The 22,826-nt window shown below is 40.6% G+C and overlaps 1 protein-coding gene across 1 annotated transcript in view; it reads left to right on the top strand.

The window, feature by feature from the left end:
- LOC139753910 (ionotropic receptor 93a-like) overlaps positions 1 to 14,011 on the top strand; it is a 70,686-nt gene extending 56,675 nt beyond the window's left edge. Inside the window, exon 11 of the mRNA XM_071670868.1 lies at positions 13,630 to 14,011. Coding sequence (XP_071526969.1) covers positions 13,630 to 13,902 — 273 coding nt within the window. The 3' untranslated portion in view covers positions 13,903 to 14,011. The remainder of the gene's footprint in view (positions 1 to 13,629) is intronic.
- Positions 14,012 to 22,826: the final 8,815 nt, after the last annotated feature.

The raw sequence follows: 22,826 nt of genomic DNA on the forward strand, positions 1-22,826 counted from the left end.
AGTCGCTAGCTGTCATGCAATAATGCCCGAAACCACAGCTCCCTTTCCACATCCAGGCCCCACACAACTTTCCATGGTTTACCCCAGACGCTTCACATGACCTGATTCAATCCACCGACAGCACGTCAACCCCAGTATATCACATCGATCCAATTCACTCTATTCCTTGCCCGCCTTTCACCCTCCTGCATGTTCAGGCCCCGATCACTCAAAATATTTTTCACTACATCTTTCCACCTCCAATATGGTCTCCCACTTCTCCTCGTTCCCTCCAACTCCGACACATATATCCTCTTGGTCAATCTTTCCTCACTCATTCTCTCCATGTGCCCATACCATTTCAAAACACCCTCTTCTGCTCTCGCAACCACGTTCTTTTTATTTCCACACATCTCTCTTACCCTTACATTACTTACTCGATCAAACCACCTCACACCACACATTGTCCTCAAACATCTCATTTCCAGCACATCCATCCTCCTGCGCACAACTCTATCCATAGCCCACGCCTCGCAACCATACAACATTGTTGGAACCACTATTCCTTCAAACATACACATTTCTGAATTTCCGAGATAATGTTCTCGACTTCCACACATTCTTCAAGGCTCCCAGGATTTTCGCCCCCTCGCCCACCCTATGATTCACTTCCGCTTCCATGGTTCCATCCGCTGCCAGATCCACTCCCAGATATCTAAAACACTTTGCTTCCTCCAGTTTTTCTCCATTCAAACTTACCTCCCAATTGACTTTACCCTCAACCCTACTGTACCTAATAACCTTGCTCTTATTCACATTTACTCTTAACTTTGTTCTTTTACACACTTTACCAAACTCAATCACCAGCTTCTGCAGTTTCTCACATGAATCAGCCACCAGCACTGTATCATCAGCGAACAACAACTGACTCACTTCCCAAGCTCTCTCATCCACAACAGACTTCATACTTGCCCCTCTTTCCAAAACTATTGCATTCACGTCCCTAACAACCCCATCCATAAACAAATTAAACAACCATGGAGACATCACACACCCCTGCCGCAAACCTACATTCACTGACAACCAATCACTTTCTTCTCTTTTTACCCATATTATATATATATATATATACATATATATATATATATATATATATATATATATATATATATATATATATATATATATATATATATATATATATATATATATATATATATATATATATATATATATATATATATATATATATATATATATCATTCCATGTGTGGCGAGGTGGCGATGGGGTTGAGTAGGGGCAGACAGTGTGAATTGTTTGTATGTGTATATATGTGTGTGTCTGTGTGTGTATATGTATGTGTACGTTGGGAGTTATGGGTGTGTACGTTTCCGTGTGGGGACGTGTATGTGTATACATGTGTGTGGGGTTGAGTTGGGCCATTTCTTTCGTCTGTTTCCTTGCGCTACCTCGCAAACGAGGGAGACAGCGACAAAGTAAATAAATGAATATATATATATATATATATATATATATATATATATATATATATATATATATATATATATATATATATATATATATATATATATATATATATATATATATATATATATATATATATATATATATATATATTATTTTTTTTCATACTATTCACCATTCCCGCGTTAGTGAGGTAGCGTTAAGAACAGAGAACTGAGCCTTTGAGGGAATATCCTCACTTGGGCCCCTTCTCTGATCCTTCTTTTGAAAAGTTAAAAACGAAAGGGGAGGATTTCCAACCCCTCGCTCCCTTCCCTTTTAGTCGCCTGTTACGCCTGTTTTCTCCCCTATCACCAGGAATAATATATATATATATATATATATATATATATATATATATATATATATATATATATATATATATATATATATATATAATATATATATATATATATATATATATATATATATTCCCCATTCGTTCACACTCAGTCTCCAGCCGTCATGCAATAATGCCCGAAACCACAGCTCCCCCTCCACATCCAGGCCCCACAGAACCCTCCATGGCCCACCGCAGACGCTTCACATGCCCTGATTCAATCCATTGACAGCACGCCGACCACGGTATACCACATCAATCCAATTCACTCTATTCCTTGCCCGACTTTCACGCTCCTGCATGTTCAGGCCCCGATCACTCAAAATCTTTTTCACTCCAACTTTTCACCTCCAATTTGGTCTCCCATTTATCCTCGTTCCCTCTAACTCCGACACATATATCCTCTTGGTCAATCTTTCCTCACTCATTCTCTCCGTGTGCCCAAATCATTTCAAAACACCCTCTTCTGCTCTCTCAACCACGCTCTTTTTATTTCCACACATCTCTCTTACCCTTACATTACTTTCTCGATCAAACCACCTCACACCACATATTGTCCTCAAACATCTTATTTCCACACATCCACCCTCCTGCGCACAACTCTATCCATAGCCAACGCCTCGCAACCATACAACATTGTTGGAACCACTATTCCTTCAAACATACCCATTTTTGCTTTCCGAGATAATGTTCTCGACTTCCACACATTCTTCAAGGCTCCCAGGATTTTCGCCCCCTCCCCCACCCTATGATTCACTTCCGCGTCCATGGTTCCATCCGCTGCCAGATCCACTCCCAGATATCTAAAACACTTTACTTCCTCCAGTTTTTCTACATTCAAACTTACCTCCCAATTGATTTCACCCTCAACCCTATTGTACCCAATAACCTTGCTCTTATTCACATTTACTCTTAACTTTCTTCTTTCACACACTTTACCAAACTCAGTCACCAGCTTCTGCAGTTTCTCACATCAAACAGCCACCAGCCCTGTATCATCAGCGAACAACAACTGACTCACCTCCCAAGCTCTCTCATCCCCAGCAGACTGCATACTTGCCCCTCTTTCCAAAACTCTTGCATTCACCTCCCTAACAACCCCATCCATAAACAAATTAAACAACCATGGAGACATCACACACCCACGACGCAAACCTACATTCACTGAGAACCAATCACTTTCCTCTCTTCCTACACGTACTTTTCACTGTTTCTAACAACTTGCCTCCCACACCATATATTCTTAGTACCTTCCACAGAGCATCTCTATCAACTCTATCATATGCCTTCTCCAGATCCATAGATCCTACATACAAATTCATTTGCTTTCCTAAGCATCTCCCACATACACCCTTCAAAGCAAACACCTGATCCACACACATTTATATATATATATATATATATATATATATATATATATATATATATATATATATATATATATATATATATATATATATATTTCTTTTTTTTTTTTTCATACTTTGTCGCTGTCTCCCGCGTTTGCGAGGTAGCGCAAGGAAACAGACGAAAGAAATGGCCCAACCCCCCCCCCCCCATACACATGTACATACGTCCACACACGCAAATATACATACCTACACAGCCTTCCATGGTTTACCCCAGACGCTTCACATGCCTTGATTCAATCCACTGACAGCACGTCAACCCCTGTATACCACATCGCTCCAATTCACTCTATTCCTTGCCCTCCTTTCACCCTCCTGCATGTTCAGGCCCCGATCACACAAAATCTTTTTCACTCCATCTTTCCACCTCCAATTTGGTCTCCCTCTTCTCCTCGTTCCCTCCACCTCCGACACATATATCCTCTTGGTCAATCTTTCCACACTCATTCTCTCCATGTGCCCAAACCACTTCAAAACACCCTCTTCTGCTCTCTCAACCACGCTCTTTTTATTTCCACACATCTCTCTTACCCTTACGTTACTCACTCGATCAAACCACCTCACACCACACATTGTCCTCAAACATGGATATATATATATATGTATATATATATATGCCTTCACCCTCTCAATCAATACCCTCCCATATAATTTACCAGGAATACTCAACAGATTGGGGAAGAGCAGTGTGGTTTCAGAAGTGGTAGAGGATGTGTGGATCAGGTGTTTGCTTTGAAGAATGTATGTGAGAAATACTTAGAAAAGCAAATGGATTTGTATGTAGCATTTATGGATCTGGAGAAGGCATATGATAGAGTTGATAGAGATTCTCTGTGGAAGGTATTAAGAATATATGGTGTGGGAGGAAAGTTGTTAGAAGCAGTGAAAAGTTTTTATCGAGGATGTAAGGCATGTGTACGTGTAGGAAGAGAGGAAAGTGATTGGTTCTCAGTGAATGTAGGTTTGCGGCAGGGGTGTGTGATGTCTCTATGGTTGTTTAATTTGTTTATGGATGGGGTTGTTAGGGAGGTAAATGCAAGAGTTTTGGAAAGAGGGGCAAGTATGAAGTCTGTTGGGGATGAGAGAGCTTGGGAAGTGAGTCAGTTGTTGTTCGCTGATGATACAGCGCTGGTGGCTGATTTATGTGAGAAACTGCAGAAGCTGGTGACTGAGTTTGGAAAACTGTGTGGAAGAAGAAAGTTAAGAGTAAATGTGAATAAGAATAAGGTTATTAGGTACAGTAGGGTTGAGGGTCAAGTCAATTGGGAGGTGAGTTTGAATGGAGAAAAACTGGAGGAAGTGAAGTGTTTTAGATATCTGGGAGTGGATCTGGCAGCGGATGGAACCATGGAAGCGGAAGTGGATCATAGGGTGGGGGAGGGGGCGAAAATCCTGGGGGCCTTGAAGAATGTGTGGAAGTCGAGAACATTATCTCGGAAAGCAAAAATGGGTATGTTTCAAGGAATAGTGGTTCCAACAATGTTGTATGGTTGCGAGGCGTGGGCTATGGATAGAGTTGTGCGCAGGAGGATGGATGTGCTGGAAATGAGATGTTTGAGGACAATGTGTGGTGTGAGGTGGTTTGATCGAGTCAGTAACGTAAGGGTAAGAGAGATGTGTGGAAATAAAAAGAGCGTGGTTGAGAGAGCAGAAGAGGGTGTTTTGAAGTGGTTTGGGCACATGGAGAGGATGAGTGAGGAAAGATTGACCAAGAGGATATATGTGTCGGAGGTGGAGGGAACAAGAAGAGGGAGACCAAATTGGAGGTGGAAAGATGGAGTGAAAAAGATTTTGTGTGATCGGGGCCTGAGCATGCAGGAGGGTGAAAGGAGGGCAAGGAATAGAGTGAATTGGAGTGATGTGGTATACCGGGGTTGACGTGCTGTCAGTGGATTGAAGCAGGGCATGTGAAGCGTCTGGGGTAAACCATGGAAAGCTGTGTAGGTATGTATATTTGCGTGTGTGGACGTATGTATATACATGTGTATGGGGGGGGTTGGGCCATTTCTTTCGTCTGTTTCCTTGCGCTACCTCGCAAACGCGGGAGACAGCGACAAAGTATAATAAAATAAAATAGATAAATAATATATATCTATACATATATATATATATATATATATATATATATATATATATATATATATATATATATATATATATATATATATATATATATATATACATAAGTATACATATACATAAGTATACGTATGTAAGTAGGAGAGATGGCCAGAGAGCGTTATTGGATTACGTGTTAATTGACAGGCGTGCGAAAGAGAGACTTTTGGATGTTAATGTGCTGAGAGGTGCAACTCGAGGGATGTCTGATCATTATCTTGTGGAGGCTAAGGTGAAGATTTGTATAGGTTTTCAGAAAAGAGTAGTGCATGTTGGGGTGAAGAGGGTGGTGAGAGTAACTGAGCTTGGGAGGGAGACTTCTGTGAGGAAGTACCAGGAGAGACTGAGTAGAGAATGGAAAAAGGTGAGAACAATGGAAGTAAGGGGAGTGGGGGAGGAATGGCATGTATTTAGGGAATCAGTGACGGATTGCGCAAAAGATGCTTGTGGCATGAGAAGCGTGGGAGGTGGGTTGATTAGAAAGGGTAGTGAGTGGTGGGATGAAGAAGTAAGATTATTAGTGAAAGAGAAGAGAGAGGCATTTGGACGATTGTTGCAGGCAATAAAAATGCAATTGAGTGGGAGATGTATAAAAGAAAGAGACAGGAGGTCAAGAGAAAGGTGCAAGAGGTGAAAAAGAGGGCAAATGAGAGTTGGGGTGAGAGAGTATCATTAAGTTTTAGGGAGAATTAAAAGATGTTCTGGAAGGAGGTAAATAAAGTGCGTAAGACAAGGGAGCAAATGGGAACTTCAGTGAAGGGCGCTAATGGGGAGGTGATAACAAGTAGTGGTGATGTGAGAAGGTGATGGCGTGAGTATTTTGAAGGTTTGTTGAATGTGTTTGATGATAGAGTGGCAGATATAGGGTGTTTTGGTCGAGGTGGTGTGCAAAGTGAGAGGGTTAGGGAAAATGATTTGGTAAACAGAGAAGAGGTAGTAAAAGCTTTGCGGAAGATGAAAGCCGGCAAGGCAGCAGGTTTGGAAGGTATTGCAGTGGAATCTATTAAAAAAGGGGGTGACTGTATTGTTGACTGGTTGGTAAGGTCATTTAATGTATGTATGACTCATGGTGAGGTGGCTGAGGATTGGCGGAATGCGTGCATAGTGCCATTGCACAAAGGCAAAGGGGATAAGAGTGAGTGCTCAAATTACAGAGGTATAAGTTTGTTGAGTATTCCTGGTAAATCATATGGGAGGGTATTGACTGAGAGGGTGAAAGCATGTACAGAGCATCAGATTGGGGAAGAGCAGTGTGGTTTCAGAAGTGGTAGAGTATGTGTGGATCAGGTGTTTGCTTTGAAGAATGTATGTGAGAAATACTTAGAAAAGCAAATGGATATGAATGTAGCATTTATGGATCTGGAGAAGGCATATGATAGAGTTGATAGAGATGCTCTGTGGAAGGTATTAAGAATATATGGTGTGGGAGGAAAGTTGTTAGAAGCAGTGAAATGTTTTTATCGAGGATGTAAGGCATGTGTACGTGTAGGAAGAGAGGAAAGTGATTGGTTCTCAGTGAATGTAGGTTTGCGGCATGGGTGTGTGATGTCTCCATGGTTGTTTAATTTGTTTATGGATGGGGTTGTTAGGGAGGTGAATGCAAGAGTTTTGGAAAGAGGGTCAAGTATGAAGTCTGTTGTGGATGAGAGACCTTGGGAAGTGAGTCAGTTGTTGTTCGCTGATGATACAGCGCTGGCGGCTGATTCATGTGAGAAACTGCAGAAGTTGGTGACTGAGTTTGGTAAAGTGTGTGAAAGAAGAAAGTTAAGAGTAAATGTGAATAAGAGCAAGGTTATTAGGTACAGTAGGGTTGAGGGTCAAGTCAATTGGGAGGTAAGTTTGAATGGAGAAAAACTGGAGGAAGTAAAGTGTTTTAGATATCTGGGAGTGGATCTGGCAGCGGATGGAACTATGGATGCGGAAGCGAATCATAGGGTGTCGGAGGTGGAGGGAACGAGGAGAAGTGGGAGACCAAATTGGAGGTGGAAAGATGGAGTGAAAAAGATTTTAAGTGATTGGGGCCTGAACATGCAGGAGGGTGAAAGGCGGGCAAGGAATAGAGTGAATTGGATCGATGTGGTATACCGGGGTTGACGTGCTGTCAGTGGATTGAATCAGGGCATGTGAAGCGTCTGGGGTAAACCATGGAAAGTTGTTTGGGGCCTGGATGTGGAAAGGGAGCTGTGGTTTCGGGCATGATTGCATGACAGCTAGAGACTGAGTGTGAACGAATGGGGCCTTTGTTGTCTTTTCCTAGCGCTACCTCGCACACCTGAGGGGGGAGGGGGATTGTATTCCATGTGTGGCGAGGTGGCGATGGGAATGAATAAAGCCAGACAGTGTGAATTATGTGCATGGGTATATATGTATGTGTCCCTGTGTGTATATATATGTGTACATTGAGATGTATACGTATATATATTTCCGTGTGTGGACGTGTATGTATATACATGTGTATGGGGGTGGGTAGAGCCATTTCTTTCGTCTGTTTCCTTGCGTTACCTCGCAAACGCGGGAGACAGCGACAAAGCAAAATAATAATAATAATAATCATATATATATATATATATATATATATATATATATATATATATATATATATATATATATATATATATATATATATATATATATATATGTTCCTATGAGTCCACGGGACTCATATAGAGTTGAACCCAAACCTTCCATTGACACCAAGAATCTTTTAGTACTCCCTTTTAATGATAATTTCACTTTGCTTCCCATGTTGCTTAAATCCTTTAATGTAAATGTTGCCTTTAGCAACAATAATACTATAAAGAATATCTTAATCAGGAATTCACCAGAAAATTCTCTTGGTTGCATCTATAAAGTTCCTTGTGGAAACTGTGATAAATTTTATGTTGGTCAGACTGGTAAGGATCTTTCTGTTAGACTTAAGCAACATAAATATAGTATAAGAACGGGACAAGAATCAAATGCCTTGTTTAATCATGTTAAAGACTATGATCATTGTATTGACTGGAGTAACGCCATCTCAGTTGTTAACTCTAACTCTATTACCAACAGAAATATCATTGAATCTTCTATCATTAGATACACAAAGAATCATAATCTTAATATTAGTGATGTCTATACAAATTAGATAACTTTATTGTTATAAGATTTGTAAAATGATAAGTTTATGAACGCTCGTTGTATGTTTTGGACAATCACGTTTACCAAATGGCGTCCTAGCTTCGTCTCTTCGATTTATATGAACTGACTGTTATATTTCTTTCTTGTGTCTCCCCTGATGATGTGATTATTACACGAAAGTGCCCTTGGGAACTTTTCGTGTTTCATTTTTCCCGTGGACTCATAGGAATATCTTGATCACGCGCAAAATTATGATCCTTTCCAATATATATATATATGTATGTATATATATGTATGTATGTGTATATATATATATATATATATATATATATATATATATATATATATATATATATATATATATATATATATATATATATATATATATATATATATATATATATATATATATATATATACATATATCTTTTTCTTTTAAACTATTCGCCATTTCCCGCGTTAGCGAGGTAGCGTTAGGAACAGAGGACTGGGCCTTTTTTGGAATATCCTCACCTGGCCCCCTCTGTTCCTTCTTTTGAAAAAAAAAAAAAAAAAAAAGAGAGGGGAAGATTTCCAGCCCCCCGCTCCCTCCCCTTTTAGTCGCCTTCTACGACACGCAGGGAATACGTGGGAAGTATTCTTAATCCCCTACCCCAGGGATATATATATATATATATATATATATATATATATATATATATATATATATATATATATATATATATATATATATATACATATACCAGCCAGTCAACAGATGCTGAGTGAAGCTACATCTCAACCCTACGAATTGAGCCTAAAGTGATAATGTCTAATGTAGAGGAAAATTTTTCAACTGAGAAATATAGGGAATTATGTTCTCAGGAGGATCATCTCCAGAGGTGTATGCTTTTTCACAGTGGTTTGGAAAAAACTGGCAGAACTGAAATTGGGAAACTGTTTTCATGTCAGAGACATCTTCACAAGTATCTCCTCATACCGAGTGAGGTAGAAAATATTGGGCTTGAGAAAAAATTTAGTTGTGATGAATGTGGGGAACTGTTTCCACATAAGGAAGTTCTTAAAACACATTCGCTGGTGCAAAAGAGAGTGAAAAAGCTTGGATGTGATGAATGTGGGAAATTATGTATGCATAAAAGTCCAGATAAAATTCTGGTCTGTCAAGGCTTTATTATGGCGGATGACCAACTACCTACCCTCATGTATCCAAGATATGGTTGTACTTTGTGTAATGAAGACAATTGAGAACTATCATAAGCCAATATTCCAGTTTCATGATAAGAGAAGTGGACCAGGCAGTATGATACAGTGGTTAAATTGATGAAAACTACTATTGACGTTTGTGTAAATAAATTATACATTTCCCTTTTCCATAGCCAGAGGTTGAACCATTATGTGACATTCATTTTTCATTTCATTTCAAGCTGGAAGTCTCAGTTTTCTAAATTATTTCTTACAATTTTCATATGTATATATATATATGTATGTGTGTATATGTGTGTATGTGTGTATATTTATGTATATGTGTGTATATATATATATATGTATATTATCCCTGGGGATAGGGGTGAAAGAATACTTCCCACGCATTTCTCACGTTTCGTAAAAGGCGACTAGAGGGGACGGGAGCGGGGGGCCAGAAATCCTCCCCTCCTTGTATTTTAACTTTCTAAAAACGGGAAACAGAAGGAGTCACGCGGGGAGTGCTCATCCTCCTCGTAGACTCAGACTGGGGTGTCTAAATGTGTGTGGATGTAACCAAGATGTGAAAAAAGGAGAGGTAGGTAGTATGTTTGAGGAAAGGAACATGGATGTTTTGGCTCTGAGTGAAACGAAGCTCAAGGGTAAAGGGGAAGAGTGGTTTGGGAATGTCTTGGGAGTAAAGTCAGGGGTTAGTGAGAGGACAAGAGCAAGGGAAGGATTAGCAGTACTCCTGAAACAGGAGTTGTGGGAGTATGTGATAGAATGTAAGAAAGTAAATTCTCGATTAATATGGGTAAAACTGAAAGTTGATGGAGAGAGATGGGTGATTATTGGTGCATATGCACCTGGGCATGAGAAGAAAGATCATGAGAGGCAAGTGTTTTGGGAGCAGCTGAATGAGTGTGTTAGTGGTTTTGATGCACGACACCGAGTTATAGTGATGGGTGATTTGAATGCAAAGGTGAGTAATGTGGCAGTTGAGGGAATAACTGGTATACATGGGGTGTTCAGTGTTGTAAATGGAGATGGTGAGGAACTTGTAGATTTATGTGCTGAAAAAGGACTGGTGATTGGGAATACCTGGTTTAAAAAGCGAGATATACGTAAGTATACGTATGTAAGTAGGAGAGATGGCCAGAGAGCTTGACAGGCGCGCGAAAGAGAGACTTTTGGATGTAAATGTGCTGAGAGGTGCAACTGGAGGGATGTCTGATCATTATCTTATGGAGGCTAAGGTGAAGATTTGTATGGGTTTTCAGAAAAGAAGAGTGAATGTTGGGGTGAAGAGGGTGATGAGAGTAAGTGGGCTTAGGAAGGGGACTTGTGTGAAGGAGTACCAGGAGAGACTGAGTACAGAATGGAAAAAGGTGAGAACAATGGAAGTAAGGGGAGTGGGGGAGGAATGGGATGCATTTAGGGAATCAGTGATGGATTGCGCAAAAGATGCTTGTGGCATGAGAAGAGTGGGAGGTGGGTTGATTAGAAAGGGTAGCGAGTGGTGGGATGAAGAAGTAAGATTATTAGTGAAAGAGAAGAGAGAGGCATTTGGACGATTTTTGCAGGAAAAAAATGCAATTGAGTGGGAGATGTATAAAAGAAAGAGACAGGAGGTCAAGAGAAAGGTGCAAGAGGTGAAAAAGAGGGCAAATGAGAGATGGGGTGAGAGAGTATCATTAGATTTTAGGGAGAATAAGAAGATGTTCTGGAAGGAGGTAAATAAAGTGCGTAAGACAAGGGAGCAAATGGGAACTTCAGTGAAGGGCGCAAATGGGGAGGTGATAACAAGTAGTGGTGATGTGAGGAGATGGAATGAGTATTTTGAAGGTTTGTTGAATGTGTTTGATGATAGGGTGGCAGATATAGGGTGTTTTGGTCGAGGTGGTGTGCAAAGTGAGAGGGTTAGGGAAAATGATTTGGTAAACAGAGAAGAGGTAGTAAAAGCTTTGCGGAAGATGAAAGCCGGCAAGGCAGCAGGTTTGGATGATATTGCAGTGGAATTTATTAAAAAATGGGGTGACTGTATTGTTGACTGGTTGGTAAGGTTATTTAATGTATGTATGACTCATGGTGAGGTGCCTGAGGATTGGCGGAATGCGTGCATAGTGCCATTGTACAAAGGCAAAGGGGATAAGAGTGAGTGCTCAGATTACAGAGGTATAAGTTTGTTGAGTATTCCTGGTAAATTATATGGGAGGGTATTGATTGAGAGGGTGAAGGCATGTACAGAGCATCAGATTGGGGAAGAGCAGTGTGGTTTCAGAAGTGGTAGAGGATGTGTGGATCAGGTGTTTGCTTTGAAGAATGTATGTGAGAAATACTTAGAAAAGCAAATGGATTTGTATGTAGCATTTATGGATCTGGAGAAGGCATATGATAGAGTTGATAGAGATGCTCTGTGGAAGGTATTAAGAATATATGGTGTGGGAGGCAAGTTGTTAGAAGCAGTGAAAAGTTTTTATCGAGGATGTAAGGCATGTGTACGTGTAGGAAGAGAGGAAAGTGATTGGTTCTCAGTGAATGTAGGTTTGCGGTAGGGGTGTGTGATGTCTCCATGGTTGTTTAATTTGTTTATGGATGGGGTTGTTAGGGAGGTGAATGCAAGAGTTTTGGAAAGATGGGCAAGTATGAAGTCTGTTGGGGATGAGAGAGCTTGGGAAGTGAGTCAGTTGTTGTTCGCTGATAATACAGCGCTGGTGGCTGATTCATGTGAGAAACTGCAGAAGCTGGTGACTGAGTTTGGTAAAGTGTGTGAAAGAAGAAAGTTAAGAGTAAATTAGGTACAGTAGGGTTGAGGGTCAAGTCAATCGGGAGGTAAGTTTGAATGGAGAAAAACTGGAGGAAGTAAAGTGTTTTAGATATCTGGGAGTGGATCTGGCAGCGGATGGAACCATGGAAGCGGAAGTGGATCATAGGGTGGGGGAGGGGGCGAAAATCCTGGGAGCCTTGAAGAATGTGTAGAAGTCGAGAACATTATCTCGGAAAGCAAAAATGGGTATGTTTGAAGGAATAGTGGTTCCAAAAATGTTGTATGGTTGCGAGGCGTGGGCTATGGATAGAGTTGTGCGCAGGAGGATGGATGTGCTGGAAATGAGATGTTTGAGGACAATGTGTGGTGTGAGGTGGTTTGATCGAGTAAGTAATGTAAGGGTAAGAGAGATGTGTGGAAATAAAAAGAGCGTGGTTGAGAGAGCAGAAGAGGGTGTTTTGAAATGGTTTGGGCACATGGAGAGAATGAGTGAGGAAAGATTGACCAAGAGGATATATGTGTCGGAGGTGGAGGGAACGAGGAGAAGAGGGAGACCAAATTGTAGGTGGAAAGATGGAGTGAAAAAGATTTTGTGTGATTGGGGCCTGAACATGCAGGAGGGTGAAAGGCGGGCAAGGAATAGAGTGAATTAGATCGATGTGGTATGCCGGGGTTGACGTGCTGTCAGTGGATTGAATCAGGGCATGTGAAGCGTCTGGGGTAAACCATGGAAAGCTGTGTAGGTATGTATGTTTGCGTGTGTGGACGTATGTATATACATGTGTATGGGGGTGGGTTGGGCCATTTCTTTCGTCTGTTTCCTTGCGCTACCTCTCAAACGCGGGAGACAGCGACAATGCAAAAAAAAAAAAAAAAAATATATATATATATATATATATATATATATATATATATATATATATATATATATATATATATATATATATATATAAAGTGAAGCAATATCAAAAGATATTTGTTTGTAAGGAACATTTTATTTGTATCCCTTTTTGTAAGTTTTCTCCATACCACATATAATGCACCTTCACTTGTTATCCTACTGTCTGTTCCCTGAGGGAACATATACCCATCTCTCATTGTACAATGTTATCCTGTATAGACAGTCACGTTTTACAGTTCGGATGTAGAGAACAGATATTCTGGAAACGCTGGCATTCCTGTCCACTTCCAGGCTGGTCTATACGAGAAATGGAGCGAGGAAAGTTTAAGTGAAACCCGTCGGAGGAGCCAACAGAGGATGAAGAAGTATCTAGCTCAGCAGCAGCTGCTAGAGAGTTCGGGAGACAAGACACATCCTGGAAGCAGAATTACGGCCTTGACCTTCACACACATGCAAGGACCCCTCTTACTCATCTGCGCAACTCTCGCCGTCGCTGGAATGACGTTCATTGGAGAGATCTTCATCATAAGGCACACTGGAATACGTGCCAGGGCTGTCCAATAACAAGGAGAGGCAAGCTGAAAAACTGAAGATCTTGAGTAACGATGTTTTTATTCTACAAATTTCACAACCATATCACCTTGTTCCATCAAGGTTTTGCACCTGATGTCCCTCTGTCACCTACATTATCATAAGTAAACTTAAAGATATGACATGGTTTCTCCTTTATTTATCCAATGGTCTTGATAGACAGTCATCTCACGCCTAGTACTGTATTCCCACATTTGGTACATGATCATATGTATATATGACACAAAGGAAGTCCAACACCAACAGAGGAAATCGTCATTATTGTTCCTATGCTTTTCAAACCTTATTGTATTGTTGGAGGGCCTGGATATTCACATGAACATTCGGTTAGCTGTGATTTTTATTTATGTGTTGTGAACATCCTTTTCTATGTACCCAATCGCTTCTGCAACCTTAACGAGGTAACGCCAGAAACAGAAAATTACGGGCAAATTTGCAGTCATCCACTATCTAGCTGTCATGTACAATATGCTGAAACCTTAGCCTTCTTTCATAGACAAGTCCTGCAGACTAACCCATGGTTAACCTTGGCCGCCTCATCTGCACCGCCTCAACCCCCTGGCAGCATGTCATCCCTGACATCCAATGAATTTTATCTTATACACGCCTCTCGTCCTCCTGAATATTCAGTGTCAGTAACTTTCCATTCACCCCATGTACTCATAATACCTTTCACAAGGCTCCTCTCTGAATCTTAGCTTAAGTTTTATCCAGATCTATAGAGATGGCATGTAATTCATTCTCTTTCTTCAAATATTTTTCACCTAAATTCTAGTCCATACATCCTCTACTTCTGCTAAGCTCTTCATTGCTTCCACATAATAAAATGCTCAGTGCATACTACCACCCTTTCAGGCATTGTTCTACTCTCCTATACAACTTACTCAATATACTTAGCAGACTTGTTTCTCTGTGATTCGAACATATAAAGTCATTATATCTGCATTTTCTCACTTCTTAGACACGTCACCTAATGTCGTACAAATGCTAAATAGGCTGGGTAATCAATTAACAACACTGTCATCCTCTATTCTTTTAATCATCCAATTCACCAGGACTTTCTCACTCATCCTCCCACCTCATCTAATCAAATCATATCCGCCACCCTAACATCTAACACATTCTGCTGTCCTTTAAAATACTTACTCCAACTCTTTTCTCACCTTTTTATTGGTTACCACTTCTCCGTCTTCTTTCATTATTGCTCCTGTTTTTTCTCTTCTTTTCACAGTGTTTACCTCCTTCCAATGCATTTTGTCATTCTCTAAAACCCATCGGTATCTTCTAACCCCATTTTTTATTTGCCGTCTTTTTCAGCTCATGCCTAACTCTTGACCTCCTGACGCTATCGCTTGTGCTCCCCTTAATCACTTGCTTTCTTTCTTGCATTTTCCGACAGTAGACCTTTCTCTTTCTTTAAATTCGTTATCCGATCACTTACTACCCCTTTTCATACGTCTGCATCTCATCTTTTGAATGCAACTTACCTCAATTGTATACGCAAGCACAGCTTCCCTAAATATCTTCCACTTACAGCTTCAATTCTGTTGTTTCATTCACTCTCACCAGATACTAATTTCAGGCATTCTCTCTGGTCACTCACTTTTACCTCTTCTTTCTCACGCATGTCATTTCTTCTTCTCCTAAAATCACTACAAAATTTTACATTCGCCTCCAGTAAAAAATAATCAAACATCCCATCTGTCTCCGCCTTCAATATGTTCTCATCCAACAACCCTTCCTTTTCGCGTCTGTCATTCAACATACAATTAAATGATGCTCACTGACCCCAAACTCACTTACTTACGTACAATCATGTATGCAGCTTTTTAAGTCAAATCATCTTAATCACCGTCGCTTTTCAGCACACAACTGAACAACCTTTTCCCCACATTCATTTGCACCGAAGACTCCGAACTCTTCAGTTACACCCAGTGATTCACTTCCGCCCCCTTGGTTCCACTTGTTGTCAAGTCCACTCCCAGATATCTAAAACACTTCACTTCATCCAGTTTTTCTCCTTCAAACTTACACCCTGACTAACTTTTCCCTCAACCCTGTGAAAACTAAGAACCTTGCTTTTTTCACATTTAGTTTCAACTTTTTCCTTTCAAACACCCTTCCAAACTCAGTCACCAACTTCTGCAGTTTCTCACTCGAATCAGCTAGCTACCAGTGCTGTACCATCAGCGAACAACAATTGACTCACTTCCCAAGCCCTCTCATCCCCAACATACTGCATACTAGCCCCTCTCTCCAAAACTCTTGCATTTACCTTCCTAACCATCCCATCCATAAACAAACCATAAACAACCATGGAAACATCACACACAACTGCCGCAAACCTGAGAACCATCCACTCTCCTCTCTTCTTACTCGAGAACACGCCTTACACCCTTGAGAAAAAATTCTCACTGCTTCTACCAGCTTACCTCCCACACTATATATTCTCAAACCTTCCCACAAAGAATCTCTATCAACCCAATCAAGGCCTTCTCCAGATCCATAAATGTCACAAACAAATCAATATGTTTAACCTTTTTTACTCACATTCTTTGCAGTAAACACCTGATCCATATACATTCTACCATTTCTGAAACCACACTGCTCCTCCCCAGTCTGATGCTCTGTGCATGCCTTCATCCTCTCAATCAATACCCTCCTGGACAATTTTCCAGGTATACTCAACAGACTTATGCCTCTGTAATATGAACACTCACCTTTATCCCCTTTGCCTTTACACAGTGACACTGTGCATCCATTCCGCCAATCCTCAGCCACTTCACGATGATCCATATGCGCACTGAATATCCTTACTAACTAATCAACAACACATTCATCCACTTTCTTAATTAATTCAACTGCAATACCATCAACTCTGGCCGCCTTGCAGCATTTCATCTTGCACAAGGCTTTCACCAGCTCTTCTCTTTTCACGAAAACACTCTTCATGACTCTCTCCCTTCGTATACCACCCCGATCACAACACTCAGTCATAAAACACATTCAACAGTCCTTCAAAATGCTCACTCCATCTCGTCCTTACTCCATCACTACCGTTATCACTTCACTTTTTGCCCTCTTCACCGATGTTCCCATTTGTTCTCTTGTCTTTCGCACATTATTTACCTACTTTCAAAACATTATTTTATCATATGTAAAGTTTCATGATACTCTCTCACCCAACTCTCATTTGACCTCTTTTTCAACCCCTGCACCTTCCTCTTGATCTGCTGCAGCTTTTTTCTTATATATTTTCCAGTCCTTTCCACTCCTTTATTGTAAGTACTCGTCAAAGCCTCTATTTTCCCTTGCATAAGGAACTTTACTTCATTCTACCACTCACTACCCTTTCTAATCTGCCCACCTCTCACCTTTCACATGCCACATACATCTCTTACACATGCCAGCACTGATTCCCTAAATGCATGCTTTACCTCAACCACTCCCTTCACTTCATTTGTTCTCGCATTTTACCATTCTACATTCAATCTCTCTTGGTAATTCTTCCTACAAGTCTCCTTTCCAAGTTCAGTTACTCTCATCAATCTCTTCTCCAAGACATGCTCTCCACTTTATCGAAAACCTCAGCAAATCTTCACCTTTGGGTCCACAAGATAGTGATCAGGCATCTCACCAGCTGCGCCTCTTAGCTCACTTACATCCAAAAGTCTCTCTTTCACACGCCTGTCAATCAGTACGTAATATAATAATGCCCGTTGATCATCTCTTCCACTCACATACGCATACTTGTGTATATCTCTCTTTTTAAACCATGTAATTCCAATCACCAGTCTTTTTTTCAGCACACAGCTCCACAAGTTCTTTACCATTTCCATTCATAAATATGAATACATCATGCGCACCAATTATACCATCAACTGCCACATTACTTTCCTTCGCATTTAAATCACCCGTTACTAATGCCCGGTTTGGTGTACCAAAACTGCTGACAAACTCACTCATGTGCCTCCAAAACATTTGCCTCTCATGATCTTTCTTCCCATGGCCGTGTGTGTAAGCACCAATAATCACCCAACTATCGCCATGCACTTTCAGTTTTACCCACATCAATCTAAAATTTATTCCATGCACTGTATCACACACTCTCACAACTCCTGCTTCAGGAGTAGTGCTACTCCTTCCTTAGCTCTTTTCCTCTCACCAACCACTCATTGTACTCCCAAGATGTTTCCAAACCATTCTTCCTCTTGACCCGTTAGCTTCGTTTCACTCACAGCCAGAACACACAGGTTTCTCTTCACAAATATACAACCTATTTGTCTCTTCTCATCTTGGTTACATCCATATACATTCCTGGCGATATTATCTCTGTGTAAATCAGAAAAAAATGGGTGGGAGCTGAAGCTGGAATTCATACCCTGCAGTTTTACTTTTCCAAGAGATGAAACAAAGAAGAGTGCCAAGTGAAGAGTTTTCCCTCATAAGCTCAGTCATCTGGGCTTGAACGTGCCTGCTCTAAGTCTTCTATCTCATTCTTGTATCCTTGGCGATAAGATCATTATATAAATATATCTATATTTATTCATGTTTATTTATTTATTATACTTTGTCGCTGTCTCCCGCGTAAGCGAGGTAGCGCAAGCAAACAGACGAAAGACTGGCCCAAACCACCACATACACATATATATACATACACGTCCACACACGCAAATATACATACCTATACATCTCAACGTATACATATATATACAAACACAGACATATACATATATACACATGTACATAATTCATACTGTCTGCCTTTATTTATTCCCATCGCCACCTCGCCACACATGGAATAACAACCCAATCCCCCCTCACGTGTGCGAGGTAGCGCTAGGAAAAGACAACAAAGGCCCCATTCGTTCACACTCAGTCTCTAGCTGTCATGTAATAATGCACCGACACCACAGCTCCCTTTCCACATCCAGGCCCCACACAACTTTCCATGGTTTACCCCAGACACTTCATATGCCCTGATTCAATCCATTGACAGCACGTCGGCCCCGGTATACCACATCGTTCCAATTCACTCTATTCATTGCACGCCTTTCACCCTCCTGTATGTTCAGGCCCCGATCACTCAAAATCTTTTTCACTCCATCTTTCCACCTCCAATTTGGTCTCCCACTTCTCCTCGTTCCCTCCACCTCTGACACATATATCCTCTTGGTCAATCTTTCCTCACTCATCCTCTCGATGTGACCAAACCATTTCAAAACACCTTCTGCTCTCTGATTCACACTCTTTTTATTTCCACACATCTCTCTTACCTTTACATTACTTACTCGATCAAACCACCCCACACCACATATTGTCCTTAAACATCGCATTTCCAGCACATCCACCCTCCTCCGCACAACTCTATCCATATTCCACGCCTCGCAGCCATACAACATTGTTGGAACCAGTGTTCCTTCAAACATACCCATTTTTGCTTTCCGAGATAATGTTCTCGACTTTCACATATTCTTCAAGGCTCCCAGGATTTTCGCCCCCTCCCCCACCCTCTCATTCACTTTCGCTTCCATGGTTCCATCCGCTGCCAGATCCACTCCCAGATATCTAAAACACTTTACTTCCTCCAGGTTTTCTCCATTCAAACTTACCTCCCAATTGACTTATCCCTACACCCTACTGTACCTAATAACCTTGTTCTTATTCTCATTTACTTTAACTTTCTTCTTTCACACACTTTACCAAACTCAGTCACCAGCTTCTGCAGTGTCTCAGATGAATCAGCCACCAGTGCTGTATCATCAGCGAACAACAACTGACTCACTTCCCAAGCTCTCTCATCCCCAACAGACTTCATACTTGCCCCTCTTTCCAAAACTCTTGCATTCACCTCCCTAACAACCCCATCCATAAACAAATTAAACAATCATGGGGACATCACACACCCCTGCCGCAAACCTACATTCACTGAGAACCAATCACTTTCCTCTCTCCCTACACGTACACGTGCCTTACATCCTCGATAAAAACTTTTCACTGCTTCTAACAACTTGCCTCCCACACCATATATTCTTAATACCTTTCACAGAGCTTCTCTATCAACTCTATCATATGCCTTCTCCAGATCCATAAATGCTACATACAAATCCATCTGCTTTTTCTAAGTATTTCTCACATACATTCTTCAAAGCAAACACCTGATCCACACATCCTCTACCACTTCTGAAACCACACTGCTCTTCCCCAATCTGATGCTCTGTGCACGCCTTCACCCTCTCAATCAATACCCTCCCATATAATTTACCAGGAATACTCAACAAACTTATACCTCTGTAATTTGAGCACTCACTCTTATCCCCTTTGCCTTTGTACAAAGGCACTATGCACGCATTCCGCCAATCCTCAGGCACCTCACCATGAGTCATACATACATTAAATAACCTTACCAACCAGTCCACAATACAGTCACCCCATTTTTTAATAAATTCCACTGCAATACCATCCAAACCTGCTGCCTTGCCGGCTTTCATCTTCCGCAAAGCTTTTACAACCTCTTCTCTGCTTACCAAATCATTTTCCCTAACCCTCTCACTTTGCACACCACCTCAACCAAAACACCCTATATCTGCCACTCTATCATCAAACACATTCAACAAACCTTCAAAATACTCACTCCATCTCCTTCTCACATTACCACTACTTGTTATCACCTCCCCATTAGCGCCCTTCACTGATGTTCCCATTTGCTCTCTTGTCTTACGCACTTTATTTACCTCCTTACAAAACATCTTTTCATTCTCCCTAAAATTTAATGATACTCTCTCACCTCAACTCTCCTTTGCCCTCTTTTTCACCTCTTGCACCTTTCTCTTGACCTCCTGCCTCTTTCTTTTATACATCTCCCACTCAATTGCATTTTTTCCCTACAAAAATCGTCCAAATGCCTCTCTCTTCTCTTTCCCTAATAATCTTACTTCTTCATCCCACCACTCACTACCCTTTCTAATCTGCCCACCTCCCACGCTTCTCATGCCACAAGCATCTTTTGCGCAAGCCATCACTGATTCCCTAAATACGTCCCATTCCTCCCCCACTCCCCTTACCTCCTTTGTTCTCACCTTTTTCCATTCTGTACTCAGTCTCTCCTGGTACTTCCTCACACAAGTCTCCTTCCCAAGCTCACTTACTCTCACCACCCTCTTCACCCCAACATTCTCTCTTCTTTTCTGAAAACCCATACAAATCTTCACCTTCGCCTCCACAAGATAATGATCAGATATCCCTCCAGTTGCACCTCTCAGCACATTAACATCCAAAAGTCTCTCTTTCGCGCGTCTATCAATTAACACGTAATCCAATAACGCTCTCTGGCCATCTCTCCTACTTACATACGTATACTTATGTATATCTCGCTTTTCAAACCAGGTATTCCCAATCACCAGTCCTTTTTCAGCACATGAATCTACAAGCTCTTCACCATTTCCATTTACAACACTGAACACCCCATGTATACCAATTATTCCCCCAACTGCCACATTACTCACCTTTGCATTCAAATCACCCATCACTATAACCCGGTCTTGTGCATCAAAACTACTAACACACTCATTCAGCTGCTCCCAAAACACTTGCCTCTCATTATCTTTCTTCTCATGCCCAGGTGTATATGCACCAATAATCACCCATCTCTCTCCATCAAATTTCAGTTTTACCCATATTAATCGAGAATTTACTTTCTTACATTCTATCACACACTCCCACAACTCCTGTTTCAAGAGTAGTGCTACTCCTTCCCTTGCTCTTGTCCTCTCCCTAACCTCTGACTTTACTCCCAAGACATTCCCAAACCACTCTTCCCCTTTACCCTTAAGCTTCGTTTCACTCAGAGACAAAACATCCAGGTTTCTTTCCTCAAACATACTTCCTATCTCTCCTTTTTTCACATCTTGGTTACAATCACACACATTTAGACACCCTAATCTGAGCTTACGAGGAGGATGATTACTCCCCGCGTGACTTCTTCTTCTGTTTCCCATTTTAGAAAGTTAAAATACAAGGAGGGGAGGATTTCTGGCCCCCCGCTCCCGTCCCCTCTAGTGGCTTTCTTCGACACGTGAGGAATGCGTGGGAAGTATTCTTTCTCTCCTATCCCCAGGGATAATATATATATATATATATATATATATATATATATATATATATATATATATATATATATATATATATATATATATATATATATATATATATATATATATATATGTATATATATATATATATATATATATATATATATATATATATATATATATATATATATATATATATATATATATATATATATATATATATTTGGAAAGGATCACAATTTTGCGCGTGATCAAGATATTCCTATGAGTCCACGGGGAAAATGAAACACGAAAAGTTCCCAAGTGCACTTTCGTGTAATAATCACATCATAAGGGGAGACACAAGAGTTTATTGATGATGAGTTTGAGAAGATATATTCTATTGGATCTAAGTTAAAGTACCCTAGATCATTCATTGATAAATCCCTTAAGTTAGCAAAGAAATCATTTTTTAGTGTTGAGCCTAAACCTCCCATTGACACCAAGAATCTTTTAGTTCTCCCTTTTAATGATAATAATTTCACTTTGCTTCCCATGTTGCTTAAATCCTTTAATGTAAATGTTCCCTTTAGCAACAATAATACTATAAAGAATATCTTAATCAGGAATTCACCAGAAAATTCTCTTGGTTGCATTTCCTTGTGGAAACTGTGATAAATTTTATGTTGGTCAGACTGGTAAGGATCTTTCTGTTAGACTTAACCAACATGAATATAGTATAAGAACGGGACAAGAATCAACGGGACAAGAATGCCTTGTTTAATCATGTTAAAAACTATGATCATTGTATTGACTGGAGTAACGCCA

This window comes from Panulirus ornatus, chromosome 16 (genome assembly GCF_036320965.1).
Source record: "Panulirus ornatus isolate Po-2019 chromosome 16, ASM3632096v1, whole genome shotgun sequence".
NCBI classification, from domain to species: Eukaryota; Metazoa; Arthropoda; class Malacostraca; order Decapoda; family Palinuridae; genus Panulirus; species Panulirus ornatus.